Source organism: Spermophilus citellus (genome assembly GCF_964194105.1).
Source record: "Spermophilus citellus genome assembly, chromosome: 1".
Classification (NCBI taxonomy): Eukaryota; Metazoa; Chordata; class Mammalia; order Rodentia; family Sciuridae; genus Spermophilus; species Spermophilus citellus.
The window spans coordinates 279,352,661-279,370,844 of NC_138182.1; the positions used below are offsets into that span (position 1 = coordinate 279,352,661).

The following is an 18,184-nucleotide window of genomic DNA, read 5'->3' on the forward strand; positions in this document are numbered from 1 at the left end:
CTGTATTGTTCTTTTTTAAAATTTTGTATTTGTTCTTTTCAGTTATACGTGACAGAAGAGTGTATTTTGACATATCATACATACATGGAGTATAACTTCCCATTCTTGAGGTTGTACGTGATGTGGAGTTTCACTGGTTGTGTATTTATGTATGAACACAGGAAAGTGATGTCCAGTTCATTCTACTGTCTTTTCTATTTCCTTCCCCCTCCCTTCCCATTCATTCCCTTTTGTCTAGTCCAAAGTACTTCTGTTCTTCATTCCCCACCCCATCCGCATATCAGAGAGAACATTCAACCTTTGTTTTTTTTGTTTTGGTGTTTTGGGGGGGAGAGTGGAAGGAGGGTACAAGGGTTTGAACCCAGAAACACTTAACCACTGAGCAACATCCCCTGCCCCCCTCCTTTTTATTTTTACTTTATTTAGAGACAGGGTCTTGCTGAGTTGCTTAGAGCCTGGCTGTGTTGCTGAGGCTGGCTTTGAATTTGTGATCCTCCTGCCTCAGCCTCCTAGGCTGCTGGGATTACAGGTGTGCACCACCATGCCCGGCTGGCCTTTGGTTTTCTGGGATTGGCTTATTTCACTTAGCATGATAATCTCCAGTTCCATCCATTTACAGGAAAATACTATAATTTTATTCTTTTTATGGCTGAGTGATATTCCATTGTGTATATGTACCACATTTTCTTTATCTATTCATCTGTTGAAGGACACCTAGATTGGTTCCATAGCTTAGCTGTTGTGAATTTAGCTGCTATAAATATTGATTTATCTGCATCATTAAACAGCATATATTGTTTTGTTTTCACTCAGTAATATTCCATCTATTTTTGGTAGAAAAGGAAATTTTCCTGCAAGCAGATCCTTCCAGATAGTTCCAGAGGTCAGAAATCTCCAGACCAGTCAGAAGAGATTTTTCAGATGTCAATAAGCATTCAGTTTTCTTTTTTCAATTATTAACAATACCTTCTTATGTGCTTCACTAACTTGGTCTATAAGCACGTAAATCATTTTTGAAACAAATATTTTGCTTATGCTATATCCTCTTTGACCACAGACTATCTGGATAGGTGAAATATTCTTATAGCACATAAATGACTAGTTTTTTGACAAATTGAGCTCCAGACATTCCGCAAAAGAGAAAGGAGAGATAAAACTGCCCACTTGCTTTAGGTAGAGCTGCAGCTATCCACGAAGCATTGCCAAAGACAATAGCCTTCCACTGCAAAGGGGAGAGAAACTCTACTCACACTTATGTACAGATACCCAATCACATAGTTATCAACCCTTTACTTTTACTTCTTCATTCATTGGGAAAAGTAAACTCAGAGTACAGAGAGGATTTGGGAGTGATAGAGGAGGAGGAAGCACCGTCACTGTGACCCCGACAGCATCTGGCTGATGTAACTATTCAGAAACTCAGGAGTCTATTGAAGACGTGCGAATTCCAGGGAAAGGCTTATGCAGTAAGTTGTGGTTGATTTTGGTCCATATCAGCTTTTACCCCAGCAGTAGCTACACATCTCTTATCCCTTGGCCCTCAACCCTGTGACAGGCAGCTAGAGCAGCTTACATGCAACTTCCAGAAGCCAGGATTGGCACAAGGGACCCCGTCCACCAAATATTGGAGATCTATGCTTTCTACTGATATCTGCTTCTGATCACAGAGATGCAGGCAGAGGGTCAGCGGTGTTCTGCATGTGCACACACATCATGGTGCAAGCCCCTCTTTAGCTGATATTTCAAGGGATTTGGGTTTTTTTTCTTTTTTCTTCTCTTAGAAGCCAGTAATTAAAAACTAGGATGTTTAAAAGCAGCTACAGAAATTAGAAAGTCAGTGTGCATGCCCAGGGAAAGATGCAGGCTCAGAAATGTCTGTGAAAGCTTAAGTTTATACCTCAGGTTACTCCACAGTTCAGAGAATGCTTACAACAATTAAAACAAAAATAAAAATGTATTAAATCCTGGAAAAGGGTAAGGATATGATTTCCAGAGTAACAACATTATTAGATTCAATTTTCTATAACAAATTCATCATCATCATCATCATCATCATCATCATCATCTATAAAGAAATAGGGAAACATGGACAATTTAAAGGAAAAAAATTAACCAACAGAAAATCTCCCTGAGACAAGCTAGATGGTTGATCTACTAGACATAAACTTTAAAACAGTTATCTCTAAGATGCTCAAAAAATGGAAGAAGACTCAAAACAGGTCAAGAAAATTATGTGTGAACAAAATGGAAATATCAAAAAAAGATACAAAATTGAAAAAAGAAACCAAAATGAGAAGTACAATAACTAAAATGAAAAAAAAAAAATTAAAGGAAAACTAAAGAGTTCAAAGGCAAATTTGAGCAGATAGAAGACAGCATCAGCAACTATGAAGGTCAGACCATTGACATGATTGAGTCTGAAGAACAGAAAGAAGAAGATTCTGGAAAGGAGCCAATTCTAAGGGATCTGCGGGACCCATCAAGCGGACTCACAGTCACACTGAGAACCCAGAAAGGGGGAGATAAAAGGGTAGAGAGAATGTTAGAGGAAATAAGGGCTGAAAACTTACCAAATTTGATGAAAGGCATAAATATAAACATCTAAGAAGCTCAATGAAATCCAAATAAAATAAGGTATTTTGCAAAAACCCATCATAATCAAACTGTGGGAATTCAGAGAATCTCTTGAAAGCAGCAAGAGAAATAACTCATCTCATACAAGAGATCTTCAGGAAGATTAACAGCAGATTTATCATTTCAAGCTACAGAGGTCAGAAGGCTGACTGACATATTCACATGCTCAAAGGAAAACAAAAAGACCTTATCAACCCAGAATCCTGTGTTCAGCAAAATGTTCCTCAGAAGTGAGGGAAAAATTAAGACATTCCCAGATAAGCAAAACCGAGAAAGACCATTAGCACTAGACCTGTTCTGTTAGAAACCCCAAAGAGAGTCCTTCAGGTTGAAATAAGAGAACACCAGGCAGTAATTCAGATCCCAAGAGGAGTGAAAGACCTCCGTAAAGGTAAAGACGGGCAATTATGAAAGCCAATATTATTGTAACAATAGTTTATAGCTCTACTTTTTATTTTCTACATGATTTAAGAGACTAATAAGCATAAGGAAGAAAACACTTATTAGTCTACAAGCTGTTTTGTGGTAACTTTGGTTTACAGCTACACATTTTGTTTTCTACATATGTTAAGAGGCTAATGTATTTTAAAAAGCAATCATCAGTTTATGTTTTTGACATGTAATGTTCAAAGGTATAATTTTGTGACATCAGTAACTGAAAGGGATAGTGTGTCACTATAAACAATCAGGTTTTGTATGTTATTGAAGTTAACCTGACACAAATTCAAAATAGAGTGTTATAGCTTTAGGATGTTGGATGTAATTTCCATGGCAACCACAAAGAAAACAAAGAACATGCACAAATGAAAAGGAGAAGGGAATTAAAAATCTCACTACAAAAAATATCAACTACACACCAAAGAGACAATAATGCAGAAAATAAGGGATTTAGAGAACAGTAAAATGGCAGGAGATAAGTCCTTCCTAATTGGCAGTAACTTTAAATGTAACTGGATTAGAGTCTCCAACGACAGGAATCAATCATTTGCACACAAAACCATGATCCAAGTACCTGTTGTCTGTAAGAGACTAACTTTAGATCAAAAGACAAATAGATTGACAACAGGGTATTTATGCACCATATTATAGCAACACTATTGACAATAGAAACTCAACTGTCCATCAGTAGATGAACAGGTAAGTGAAATGCATGAGGAAGAAAGTAAGTTCTGACAAGCTACATGTGGGTAAGCCTTCAGGACTCAGTGCTCAGTGAAATAAACAACCCACAAAAAGACAAACAGTCTATGATTCCACTCCGTGAGGCATCTAGAGTAGTCAATTTTATAGACACAGAGAGTAGAATAGTGGTTCCAGGTGCTGAGAAGAGGGGAGAGGGGAAATTAGTGTTTAATACATAAAGTTTCAGTTTTGCAAGAGGAAAGGATTCTGGATATGGATGGTGGTGGTGGTTGTACGATGATATGAAGGTACTTGATTAATATTGCTTAAAAATTTATGATGTGGTACATTTTATGGTATGTGTTTTTTTGTCACAATAAAAAAAGAGTTAAATAAAAAAAAAAAAAACTTCAGAGTGTCTCAGCAAAAACTCACAGGTCACTCCTAGCAGCTCCAGAAACAGAAAGGCCAAAAAAGCACCAAGAACTCAAAGACAAAGGAGCTGTGGTGTTCCTGACCCTGGGTTTCTGTCCATTCTACCTAATTTTCTAAAGAAAATATATTTTCCCAGTCATTTTGAGACATTTAAGTTTAGGGTAGTGCACAAGAAAGATCAGCTAACAGAGAACTGTATCAATGATCAAAAGAAACACATAATCAGTGCAGGAAGGAACTCAGGGGACTTTTCTGTTGTCTGACACCTTACAAAGCATAAAACCACTCCTCAAAATTCCTGCTTCCAGTGGGGGGAGCTGAATGGTCGCATGCACATCAATACCAGAAACAGGCTTAGTTCAGAAATAGAAATAGAGTCACAAGCAAACACAACACAGAAGCAGAAGCCGTCAGAAGAGCAAAGCTCTGTCCCCCGTCATGAAAGCCCCTCCAGCCTGCACACACAGCCACACCTCAGTGAGCACTGTCTGTGGGCAGCACGGTTTGTTAGGTCTCCTGAGTGAGTCCACTGGCTACCTTGGGGTGCCCATAGCTCTGACTAGAAGACTACCAGCAAGACGCATGATAAAGAGAAAATAATTTTTACTTGTAATCTGTGAAGGGAGTCTGAATTTACAAAATGGTTTTGCTGAGTGCTAAACACATGGATTTGGAAGAAACAGAGCAAGTTACAAGGCTGCACTTGGTCTATCGCTGACGGAAACACAGATTACAATTCCACATGATTACGATACCTCTAGTAGGTGTCTCATATCCGTACCACCAAAGTCATAGATAAGGTGCTCTCCACTAGAGACCAAGCACTGCAGAAGAAACAGCCTGAGGGTTCACTTGTACTGGGAACTCTGCAAGATGGAGCGACTTGTCTGGTGGGGATGGTGGTGTCAGGTTTTGTTTTGTTTTGAGGCTTAGTTCAGAAATAAAGAAAGTAAAGAGCTTTTCTCTCATGTAGTGGATCATGGAAAGCATGTTTACTCCAAATAGAGGCAGGACAGGGTGTCCTCTATGCCTCACAAACCTCTGTCCTTTGAACCTGATCACCTGCTTGTCTTCTGATAGGATTTGGCTGAGCGGTTCTCTCATGTATCTAGTATAATGTGTCTCGGCTGATTTTGTACTCAATGGCAGAATACCTGAGACTGAGTCATGTATAAGGACAGGGGCTACATTTTGGCTCACTGTTAAGGAGGCTGGAAAATCCACCACTGGGCATCCACATCTGGTGAGGGCCTTGGGCTACTTCCAATGATGGTGGAAGGGAAGGGCAAGCTGGCTCCTGCAGGGGTAAAACTCTCAAGGGACAGCCTCCCTTTGTAACAAGTCACTCTTGCATAAACTAATCCAGCCCTTCAAGAGCAACAACTCATTCAGTCCCAAGAGATGACATTAATCCTTCATGAGAATGGATTTCGTGACCTCAGTGCCTTCCACGGGTCTCATCACCTCCCAAGACTGTGAGAGTGGAGACCAGGTCTCAACGTGAATTCTGATGGGAACAATCCATGTTCAAAACTAGCACAATTGATTCTGCACATTTTCCTTTGAGTGAAAAAGTAAAATTAAATCCACTTGCCATTATCATTGAGCTTTAAAGTTCTCCTTGGTTTTCACTTCCCACTTCACTGACAGCTGAAAACCTCGGGTCACCCTCCCTCCATTACCTCAACTCTGCCTTGGACTCCAAGCCCGTGGACTCTCCATCACGGTGTGCTTCTCCTCTCCAACCTCCACCTCTTAGTAGTCACACATGCCTATCATTTGGATCCTGAAGTCTTGTAGTGACTGTCATGTGGCCTCTCAGTGTGAACCATTCTGAGACTGCAGTCTGTATCATTTTCTTATTTTTAAACCAGACAAAATCCAGAAGAAGAGGGAGTGGTCGCCCAACACCTGATTGCTGGTGCCTGGGCCATCACCTCCTATGCCTCATGCCCGGCTCTACCCCAGGGTGATCCCTGTGCTCCATGTTCTGCTCTGTATTCACAGAGTGTCCCTGGGCCCCATGGAGCCACTGCTGAGTTGCAGATGCCTTTTATGTCCCTGGGCCCCTGCAGAACCTCCAACCTGTCCCCCCTCAAGATCCCTAGAGAGATAGTCACCACCTGTTGTCCTGGCCACTCCATCCTTAGCCATAGTAGAACCTGGCCTCTATCATTTCTCTCTCTAAAAAGAAATTGTTGGGTTCAGTAACACATGCCTGTAATCCCAGAGACTCAGGAGGCTGAGGCAGGAGGATCTCAAAGCCAGCCTCAGCAACTTAGGACCCAAAAGCCTGCATGAGGGTTGGAGGAAAGGGGACCTTGATTCTTATTTGGTAGTAGGAAAGTTTTTTAGCTTTGTCCAGTGTTTAGAAACCTATGGAAAAAAGAAACAAGGGGCCTGGACAGTTACAGGGGACAAGCTCCTTGAGTTGTAGTGCTGATAATATCTGCAGTTAACAGCTTTATGGTAAGGTCACATGCTTCTCCCACCTTCCTTCTGACTGTTGAGAACTTCCTTCCTCATGCCCCAGAATTCTCTTTGTTAAATAGTGACTGGCTGGCCCCTGACCTACAGAGCAGTCCTAAATGTCCACCTCCTATCTGGCCTGCCCTAACAACTCCAGTCCACCCTAGTGCCTTTCTTCCTTGAACTGATGTCATGAGCCTGCCACACAAGGTCACTTGTGGCTACAAGCATTCTATGTTCCATTTTTCCAGCCCCTACACCCCAATTAGCCTCAAAGTTTCTAAACACTAAAAAGAGCTTTAGAAGCTTTCCTGGCTACCCAGATTCCATGTAAAGTGGGATTCAAATTCTAATGTAAGAAGATAGCATTTTTGAGCACACACACAAAGTTTAAAAAATAATAATAAATAAGGTTCGCCCTTAATATAATTAACAAAGTTCTTCCTCATGGAATAATTTTTCTCTCAGATGGTAAAAAGTGTAGACTAGAAGGTATCTCTCTGGATAAGCAGACTACATGAAAAATCCCCAACTGCCTAGTAAAACATCAGTGAATTTTATCAGAAATATTAGAAATCCAACAATTCTGGTGCATTTCCCAGGATTTTCAAATTGTGGCGGCTTAAATTAGAGCGGCTCCTGATCTTTGTCATATCATGGGGCACATGGACAATGACAGTGTTTGCACTGCACCCTGAGGTGAAGGAAGAGGCTGCTCAGCAGGGTTCCTGCCACCTGAATATGACAGGGATAACTGTGTCTCCTCCAGGGCTCAGGGACTGGGAAGCCCTGATAAAACTGCGCATTCAGGTGTGTCCGAGCTCATTTGGTGATGACAGTAGCAACCAAACTAAGAAATGCTGCAGCCAAACCTTTTCCTGTCCTCATTTCTGCTTTCAACATTGTCCAAGGTTACAAAGCCAGTCTTCCATGCAGTCTTGAGTGTGAATGGCGCCATACACATGGGGATTGGAATAGTTTTCAATACTGTTGCCCTTTCTCATCATTTCCCTTAGAGGCGGGGGGGGGGGGGGGGGGGGACACATCCATCTTCTCACTTTTGTGGATCTCAAATGTATCTTCTCGTGGTTTATGGGATGAATGGGTTGAGAGAAGGTCCAGCATGCTGAGTGCTACAGAAGTAAACTCTTACCCCAAGTTCAGTCTGGTCCAATGACAGAGAGCTAAGGCAAGTTGCTCAGAGGACTGTTCATGTACAGATATCTTCTCCAAACTACTGTGAGTGCTGTTAGAGAACAAATATGCCACATGTGGGGGTTTTCAGGAAACCAGTTTTGTCAGATGCTTTCTCTGCCATCACCAAGTGGATGAAGACACTTTTCTATTTCAGTAAACATCAGCATTTTCTGTCCACACTAAAATAAGCCACTAGAACACAGGATAAAAGCAGATACCAAAATTACAAGGGCCTGTGTTTTATTTATTACTGCCTGGAATTAAGATGTTGCACATTCCAAAGGGGTTCTATTTTCTGGCCCCAGGCTCTGGGCACTAGAGAATTTAGCAGCAAATGAAAGAATCATTTACAGTATATTCTGGAGGTAAAAAGTCCACTTAATTTTGAGGAGCTAGCCACACATGTCTACTGGGGGATAGGAGACAAGTCAGAAATATAACTCTGGGCACTTGCCAATTCCACCCCCCAAATTTAAGAACAGCCAACTTTGCTGCAGGCACTCATTTACTCACTTCCATAAATAAATTAAAGAAACAGAATTGGAAGCTGCAGGTGGGATAAATGAATTGTCTTGCCTAAACTGCTATGTAAACTAAAATGGCTCTATAATTATGTCATTGTAAGTACCCTTATCATCAGGAGTAACCACATTAATAATGATAAAGTGAATTAAGGAAGCAGAGTTAGTTTTTATTTCTTGTGCAAATAAAAACATGCCACATTAGTAATCATTGGGGGACCCATACAATAAAATCCCATTAGGCAAATCCCAGAGAGGCAAGGTTACCCTGATGGACCAGGTACCTAGTTAGATAGCACTGAGCAACTTCTCTGTGCTATAAAGGGGTCAGAACTTACATGCGTGACCATGTTCTCTATATATGTGTGGCTTGACTCCTGTTCAGTAGTACAGGTCCCAAGATAGCTCCCGGCAAGGCATTTGGGGGTTCTTAGAATCACATACATTTTCTTGACTTTTGTGAATACATCAGGTAGGAACCTAGTGATGGCTAATGTCTAGTGAGTCCTGCATCCTCGTTAATCACTGTGTCAAATGCACTCCATACATTTACTCCTTTAATTTTTAAAATATCTTGTAAATCAGGTATCATTGTAATTCTCCTTTATAAATGGAAAAAATAAACCAAAGCTTAAATGAAGTGACCCATGATTCATCCTTGATGTATCTAAGACCAAATTCCAGGTGCTCACCATGAGGAGATTCAGTCGGCCTTCCACATCCATGCATTCCTCATGCTTGGATTCAACCACCTGCAGATCAAGATACTAAAAAAAAAAAAAAAAAAAAAAAATTGCACCTGTACTGAACATTTACAGACGTTTTCTTGCCATTATTCCCTAAACTATACAGTGTAGCAACTATTTACATAGCATTTACATTTTGTTAAGCTAAAAGAATCTAAAGATGACTAAAAATACAAAGAAAAATGTACATGTGCCATTTTACATAAGAGATTTGAACATCCAGACTTTGGTCACCATGGGGCGGAACAGGAGGCTTCTAAAACTAATGCCCCATGGGTTCTGAGGGAGGACCACTGTGTTCTCTGTGTGTATGTTTGAAATCACCCTATAGTCAACACTCAGGTGGGAGGTGACACTACTGCGTCCACCTGCCTCTGTTCTTTTTTTCCCTGAACCTTCTTTGTCTGCTTGCCCTCTCCTCAACTCTTCCCTCTGTTTCCTTTTCCAAAGGCAAATACGCCATGCGAGACCTGGTCCACAGGCTTCCCGGAGGGAACAACAGCAACAACGCAGCGAGCAAGGCCATGTCCGACGACACCGTGACCGCCGTGTGCTGCACCCTGCACGAGGTGATCACCAAGAACATGGAGAACGCCAAGGCCTTGCGGGACGCGGGAGGCATCGAGAAACTGGTCGGCATCTCCAAGAGCAAAGGAGACAAGTACGTTGGCTGGTGACGTCCCACCTCCGCAGGGGCAGAGTTGGTTCTAAGTGTGCCAATGGATAGCACTATTGATTGTCACTCAAAACCATTTTTCTCTCACAGTCAAGGAAAAAAAAAAAAAGGCAAACGGTTTCCAGTTTTCCTTCCTCACCATGAAAGCTGATCTCACTGTGAATTTTGATTTGATAAATAACTTGTGAGTTGGCAATGGCCAAGAAATTGGAAAGGTAGAATTGACATTCCAACCCTCATGCTAATGTGTTGCAAGAGACACTCGCTTAACCTGGAGGCATGAAGGACTCCTCTTGTTACTGTCCTTGTGTGGTTGCGAGCCCAGGCATTGACAGACCTGTGCCCCTTTAGCTCTGCATAGCAGCTCATCACGCAGCACTGACGGGGGAGAAGACAGCGAGAGGCAGTCAGGGTAAACTCAGGCCTAGCCCACCACCCCACCTTACAAGCTGTGGTTTGGGACAAACCACTTAATTTAACAAGTTGTTATGCCCATATTTTGCAATCTAAAGCCGGGGGGGAGCTGTATAATATTCTTCCAGAAATTACTGATAATCAAGCCCAAAAGGATGAGCAGAAATTTCCTAGCCTGAGGAAATGGTGGGGAGAAGGGAGAGCTTTCAGACAAATGGAATAAAAAGAGATAAGACGGGGTGTCAAGCAGCTGCACTGCCACAAATGGGACTGTTTCCCTGTGTGATTGAGGAGCCAAGGGTATCTTAGTGTACACAACTAAAAAATATCTCCACCAGCCAGGGTGCTAGTATATCAGAGAGCTGTCAATTTTTACAGAAACCTGCACCAACCTTAATTAAATTTTGCCTCCTGGAAGTCCCTCAGTGTAATCAAAGAAGATTAAAAGGGTAAACCTTTTGTTATTAAGGGTCTGTCTGCTTCTAGACTTTTCATACCTTTACATCTAAATGCTAAATAATTTTTCTTTCATTATTAGAAACTGTGAGAAATGCACTTGGAGACTTTCTGGAAATGCTGTCTCATTATTTAACTTAATTCAAGGTGCTACTAATGTGTTTCAGAGATTTCAGTGTTTCTGTTTTAAGCACCTTGAGAACCTATTTGGAAATAGGTTCAATCAACAATTCAGCATTAGAATTTGAATACTTTCCTGTATCAGCTAGAGAAGGCCCACGGGACTCATGCAATAATGGTGCAGATTGTTGGCTTGAATGATAACTATATATGGTTGGATGGATACAAGACAGAGATGCTGTACGACACCCTCCCCATCTATACTGCATGATGACTTGTTATGCAGCAATGAAGGGCACAGAGTCAAAGGACATGGATCCAACAATACCTAGACTTGCAGCCATGCAGGGACAACAACAAGATAACCTGTAGGTATGTATGTAAGTAGGTAGGGAGAGAGAGAGAGAGAGAGAGAGAGAGATCTCATAATGTTATGCATACACTGCAGGTATGTGCTTTTCTTTGCATAGATTCAGTAGGTGCTTGGGATCTCTAGTTGGAGTGCACAGAAACACTCTAACATTTTGTCTATGTCCATGAGGCATTCAAAGATTGAAGTACTTTCTCGAATTTTAAGACTAGGGAGTTAGGGAATGATACTCCATTCCTTCCCGTGAGCTTCTCTACAGCAATGTGCCTCACTGTTGGAACCTTATAGAGAAAAGATGCTTGATCAGTTCTACAGTCAGAGACAACTGTTAATCAAAACTACTAAAAATCATTTAAAGAAACTATCTGTGATACAGTATGTATACTTGCTGCCAATACAAAAAAAAGAAATGGACCTGTTATATCTGGTCCTAACTTGATTATTACTAATGGGAAGGCATTTTCACTTGAGATGATCTCACAAATGTCCTTTAATTTGACTAAAATTTTCTCCATGGCACTTGTCCTGTCTCATTGTTCCTTGATCTTCTTCTTTTCAATGTCAACCACCTGGGTTTCGGAGTTGCATAGGAAGTGTTGAACTGGAATGAATTATGCACCTTTTCAGTTGTATTTCTCCAGCTTAGGAAAGCTCATCCACTTTTCCATGTTGCCAATTTTTTAAAATATATATATTGATTAATTGAGGGGGTAAAACAAGGATTTTTATAATTCCTCATTTCCTATCTATCTGCACTTCAGTTTTGCTATTCTTTTCATTGCCCAAGTGATTCCAAGAGAATTGCTCCATATTTTAGCATGAAACTCACTCAATTCTATCATGATAGGAGTCATTGAGATTCCCATCACCTTCTAGCAATATTTTAATAAAAGAGAAACTCTTTATTGACAATAGATTTTTTTGGAATTGGGAATGATTTCATAACTGGAAATTATAGGAGTATCAATTCATACTAGATAATTATTAAAATACTTGCAAAAAGTCCACCCTAAATTATTATTTAAAAAATTACTTCCAAAGATAAATTTAGTGTATATCTGATTTTCATTTGAAATAATATTAGAAGCCATAGGCATTAAAAGCATGCCTAGCTATGATCCTCCATTTTATGTATAGATCTGTTTTATTTCTAAATATATGCAAGCCTAAATATGCAGTGATATTAACCAGGCTGGTGAGTTGGCCATCACTGTGTGTTGGAAGCACAACACTCACTGCATCTTGGGAGCACAACCAATGGGACTTGGATCCTGCTGCTGGCATGACTGTTCAGAACAGTCACCCCTGATTTGACAGCTCTGGTGAAGACCGGACATTGTGTAATTGTTATTAACTCTTGTAGGAGTCTCATACTCACCATTTTGAAGTCTTGATAATGTTCTTTTCACATCATTTTAAACACCCATCATGGGCATTCTATCATGTCTATTTCAAAAATAATTTTTTTCCACTTTTAACAGTTGTATAGGAAATAGCATTGAATGTGTCCCTGTCTTTTGTCATAAGACAGAAAAGGTATTAACAGTCTCAACTGTTACTTGTCAGAAGAGAACTCTGTATTGTGGCTTGGGTTATAATCACTTGTCACATTAAAAGCACTCAATGTTCAAGTCCTTCAATCAATACTCATCGTTTTTCAAGTAGAAGTTTATATGATACCAGTCTAGTGGATGAATCAAAATTAAGTCTTAAAAAGAAGGCAATGTTTCTTTGACCTTCACATATTATTATAACACTATGATGTATTGGCATTTTAATTAAGAAGTTAAAAACTGCTATTTGTTACACATCATAGTCTCTATTTTATAACTAGGAAAGAAGTGGGACTTAAAAATTACACTGTGTCAGAGAAATTTTTTTACTGAATGCTTCAGCTACACTATTACTACCTAAATTTTAATATAGTTGCCTCTTAGGTTGCTTGAGTGTCATCACAGACAAATACTTTGCCAACAGTGACAAAATGCAACAAAACATAGCATCTAATCTTTGTTCAGCATTGATTATATAAGAATGACAGGTACCTTTATCTGTGTCCACAAAAAGGTCTAAAATTCTGCCTTTAAAGTCAAAGGAATTTAAAATTACATTTGGAGCACAAACTAACATAAATTTTGAAATAATTTAGCAACAATTCATTTCAGGAAAAGAAATGTTAGAAATTGGAATTTATAGAGATTCTATATTTGTTCTCTTTAATTCCTTGATATAACTAATGTGGCCAAAGTTGAATTTCATCTCAGTAATCATAGCAATGGCTGTTACACTTGCCCTTCAGTGAATGGATGAAGAATCTTCAAACTAGGTTAGTCTAAATGATAAATGTGAAGACCTAGGAAAATAGCAGCCACTTCCTGCACCGTGTATTGGCATCCCATAATTTCACTGGAAAATGCATATCCTCAGAATATCGATTTACTTCAGCTCTCAATTGAAAACTCACCCTGGCCCATCTACCATCTTCCTATTTTGTTTCAAATATCATTTTATTTCAAAGGCATCTTTGGTTTTAATTCAGATATTATTGCTAGCCACTGCAACCAGTCACCTTCAGGAGTGGTTATCTCATTGGAGTCTTCATGAATGGTAATATCTTGCCGAACACCCAGGAGTCAGCATCCACATGAGGCAGGGGTCCCCTGACCATGGGCCACATCCTATCAACTGCTTGTTTTTGATAAATCACATTTATTAGAACACAGCTATACCCATTTGTTTAAATGTGACTCTTCATGTTCCAGTTACAGTTAAGTAAATTGTGACCAAGATCATAAAATATTTACCATCTGACCCTCTGCAGAAAAAGTGAGCTGACCCCTCAGACAGACCCTGTTAATGATAGTCACTAAAATAGTGCTCTGGTTGTGAAACCAGCCTGTTAGTATACAGAATTCCTGAGTGGGTTAACTTAGATTAATTCCTGAGTAGCTTCCTTGACCACAGGTCAAAGTGACTTCCAAGAATTCAATTGAATTAAATTGACATGAATTTATTAATCTAGTTTGTGTTTTGAGATTCAGATTGGCACTGAACCTAAATCAAAATATCTAGTTATGTTGTCATAGGTATTTCAAAGGCATGACATTGAACAGAAGTTAACAACTTCCTGTCCAAATATTTCTGTGACCTTGGGACTATGCACTATGGTCCAGAGGCCAGAACTTGAAGTGCAGGTAAGGCGTTATAGATTCTTACACAAATGTATTCCTCTGCACCCATGTCAGAGTGTGCACACTTCAGCATTCACTGCCGATCTTTTGTTGATGGCCTCAGCAAGTGTGTAGTCAATGCTGGTACACTCTCATGCCCCAGTGGGACACTGTTCTCTTATTACCAGGTGTTCCGCAAAACTGCCATCAGAACTCCTGAAGCTTGTCCTTTCTGATCACTGTTTCTTTTCTTTCTATTCCATTTTGTAGTCAAACACTAAGTCTGCATTCTGACCACATGCCACTGTTCCTGTGTTTGCATTTTTAAAAACTCTTTGCCAAATTGTAATTTCTTTCTACCTGTCACCCTCATGGATGTATGATGAGACCACGGATGGGGACTGGTACAAAATTCCTTTGCAGTCCCCAGGCAGAGAAGAAAAGAACCAGCAAAGCTGGGAGGAAGTCCGTTTTGACCTCTCCTGACATGTCAGGGTCAGTGCAAGCCCAGCTGCCACTCTGATTGCATTTCCTGTCTTTCCTTTATCAGACACTCTCCAAAAGTGGTCAAGGCTGCATCTCAGGTCCTAAACAGCATGTGGCAGTACCGAGATCTGAGAAGTCTGTACAAAAAGGTAAGGTTTGCTTTACCTACTTGGCTCAGGAGCTTCACACAGGCTCTGGATCCAAAGACTCAGTATTTGGCCATAACAAAAGGCACCTCAGATATGGACAGCACTAGTCCAACAGCTTCAGTAGCCAAAATGTTACTGAAACAAGATCGTCAATGAAGATGCAAAAACAGGACCACCATGTGTCCCCTAAATACACACCAAGATCCATGAACCTTTGGGACAGGACAGATCCACACTCAGATAGTCTTACCCAAAGTTGTCTTTTTTGTTTCCATAAGGGGTTGTGATTTTTTTAATTTTTAATTAACGCATAGTAATTGTATGTATTTGTTGAGTACAGTGTGATGTTTCAATACATGTATACATAATGTAATAAGCAATTCAGGATATTAGCTTATCCATCATCTGAAATATTTCTCATTTATTTATGGTGAGAACACTCAATATTTTCTCTTCCACCTATTTTGAAATATGTAATATTTTTCATTATGCTAAATCACCTTACATAAAGAAGAAAATAGACCTATCTTCCTACACTTTTGCATTCTACAATAGACTAAAATATAATAAACTCAGGAAGTTTTTTTGGCGGGGGGAATTATTAACAAGTTTCAACAGTAATTTTGGAAAGGAGACAGAAAAAAATTACAAAAAGCAATTCAGGAACTCAGGTGTCACAGCCCAGGAACATGGATGTGAACTCCGTCCCAGCAGTGTGTCCCCTCCCCCTGGCCCTGAGAACCTCACCACTTTAGTGCCCAGAGGGAAGGAGACAATGGTCCCAGTGTCCACCGGAGAACTCAGAGGGGCTTGGCCCTTGGGGCACTTGGTCTGTACACCTGTGCAAGGTAGTAAGCGTTCATATCGTGCCTCTGAAGAAGTCTTTACCCACAAAATGATTCGAAATTAAACCTGAAGAGAAAAATGCCACATCTAGAGATTTGGGTTCTATGCCTCATTTCCAAATGCTTCTAAATAGAGGGTACTTTTTCTTTCTTTCTTTCTTTCTTTCTTTCTTTCTTTCTTTCTTTCTTTCTTTCTTTCTTTCTTTCTTTTTTTTAGTGGGGAGAATACTTTAACAATATCTTCCATAAGTTGTTGTTTTGCCAAGCAAATGTGGGTAGTTAAAATTTGAGCTAGTGAATGGGAGTAGAGAACATGGATATACAGGAAGAAAGCAGTGCCTGGATCCGATGGGGCTGGGGCAGGGCACAGGGGCTTCCATGGCTACTGCCCAAAGCACCTGCTTGGCAGTGTGGAGAGGGGAGAGAGTCAAAGTTATCACTGCCTCCTTTGCACCCACCAGCTCCTTGGGCCAGGATGTGAGGCCTTAGTAAGGGTCTCTTGTGGGGAGTGAGACCCATCTTGCCAGTAAAGAATTTTGTCTTTTTCTAAACCAATGGGAAAAAGTAAATATTTAATAACTGGCTCTACTAAGTTATAGTCTATTTCTAGATTTCCTCAGGGCCTTCCTACTTCCCTTAAGCATCCATTACTTTGCACTTTAAATTGATAAAGTTTAGCTTACATATTTTTCTTTCAAAGTTTTCCTATTCCCCAAGAGGTGGTGTGTCGAAGTTAAATCACAGATAACAAAATTAAGTGTTGAGTGTTGAAGATTAATTGCATCCTTTTATTAGTATTTTGCATGTTAGGAGGAGCAAATGTTTTGGATTCTGTTCTGTTTTGCTTAAAATTAAGGTCCCAGCATCCCTTCTGAGTTCCTCCCTGGACTCCTCCAGGAGACAGATGTCTCTCCCAGGAAGGAGTCCTTGGGCTAACCAGACAGCCAGACATGAAGAACATATTAGAAATTAGAACGAAGCTGGTGGTTCTGAGTCAGTGGTTCCAGAAGCTCAAAGAAGTATTACTGCCTCAAATAAACCACTTTCCCTGGGATCCCCCGTGCCTCCTCTGTGCACAAATGCACCTGCTCAAGCTTTTGTGCACCGGAGGGGAACAGCTTTTGAAGATGCTGCACACTATTTGTTAAATAGGAGTATGAGTTTTCACCTTAGTTTTTTCTTTGTTGGTAGTACAGTTCAAAAAGTGTAATTGTCTTTCTATTTCCATGAAAATAAGAATGTGTTGACAGGAATTTAATGGACCTTAAATTCAAGAGCTAAAGAAAGTTTAAAATGTGCTTCATATGGGAAAATTCAAGAAAGATGGGCTAGAGAAATAAATGATGATATTTTTAGTTGACCCATGATTTAAAGATGTTGAGAAAGAGCTGTTGTTAATCATTTCCAAATTATGCAGTTGTGAAATGAAATGAGGACCTTGGTGCTCAATGTCATAGATGCTGTTAATAGCAAAGCTCAAAATTCAAAAATCTCTCCATTTGAAAAAGTCTTTGGGTGAGAAAACCAAGCTCATTTATCCTCATGAATTGTTTTAATCATCAGAGAAGTGATCTCTCTTGTTCTTCATTGACAATTTACATATCATCAGAAAAAGGTCAGATTCATATATTTTAACTATCCACATTTCAGATTTATTTATTAAACACCTATTATGGGCTGAGCAAAGGAAGAGTTCCAAAGGAAACTTAAGATTTGGATGTAGCCACTGTGAGTAAAAGTGAAAGATGGAACAATTACTGGAGATTTTGTTAGATCCTGAATTATATATTTCAGGTTTTAAAGCATGAATTAAGGGAAGGAAAATTATAGAGCAAAGTCTTGAAGAATGTTTACAGTATGCATAATTAGGAGGTGAGAGGTAAGGGAGTTATGGCCAGAGGAAAACTATGAGGGGGAGATGGAAATTGGAATGACAGCCGCGTGTATCGGGGACAGAACTCAGACCCATCTGTCACTGACATCTTCCGTTAGACCCAGGCACAGAGACCAGGGACTTCAGTTCTAGCTTGTCTACTTTATTATTTACCTCTTAGAGGACTAATGGGCTGGAATATTCTTCAGGCTGGGTGTTGTTAATTCCTATGTTTGGAGCCCAAACACATTTGTATTCTCTGACCCTCTACCTGAGTAAGACCTGGCCTTCTGGGTTTGTTCCCCACGGGGAAAATATATCATTGCAAAGAACCTTATGACATGCAAGATAAATACTGTGTCACCTTTTTGAAGTCCTTAAGTTTAGCTAGTCACAAATAAATCTGCAAAACGACTTTGTCACCTGCGTCATCTTGGTGCCTGTTAGCCTCAGAAGAGCTTGGCTTCCCAGAACCTCCAAATGTCACTGACAACAGGAGGT

At 40.1% G+C, this 18,184-nt stretch overlaps 1 protein-coding gene across 2 annotated transcripts in view; it reads left to right on the forward strand.

Annotated features, from left to right (window-relative positions):
- The window catches only part of CTNND2 (catenin delta 2), a gene marked incomplete at its 5' end in the record, with an annotated part of 876,397 nt that overhangs the window by 820,218 nt on the left and 37,995 nt on the right, over positions 1 to 18,184 (forward strand). For both annotated transcript variants that reach the window (XM_081303245.1, XM_081303246.1), the window contains 2 exons: positions 9,575 to 9,785; positions 14,881 to 14,965. In XM_081303245.1, coding sequence (XP_081159371.1) covers positions 9,575 to 9,785; positions 14,881 to 14,965 — 296 coding nt within the window. The remainder of the gene's footprint in view (positions 1 to 9,574; positions 9,786 to 14,880; positions 14,966 to 18,184) is intronic.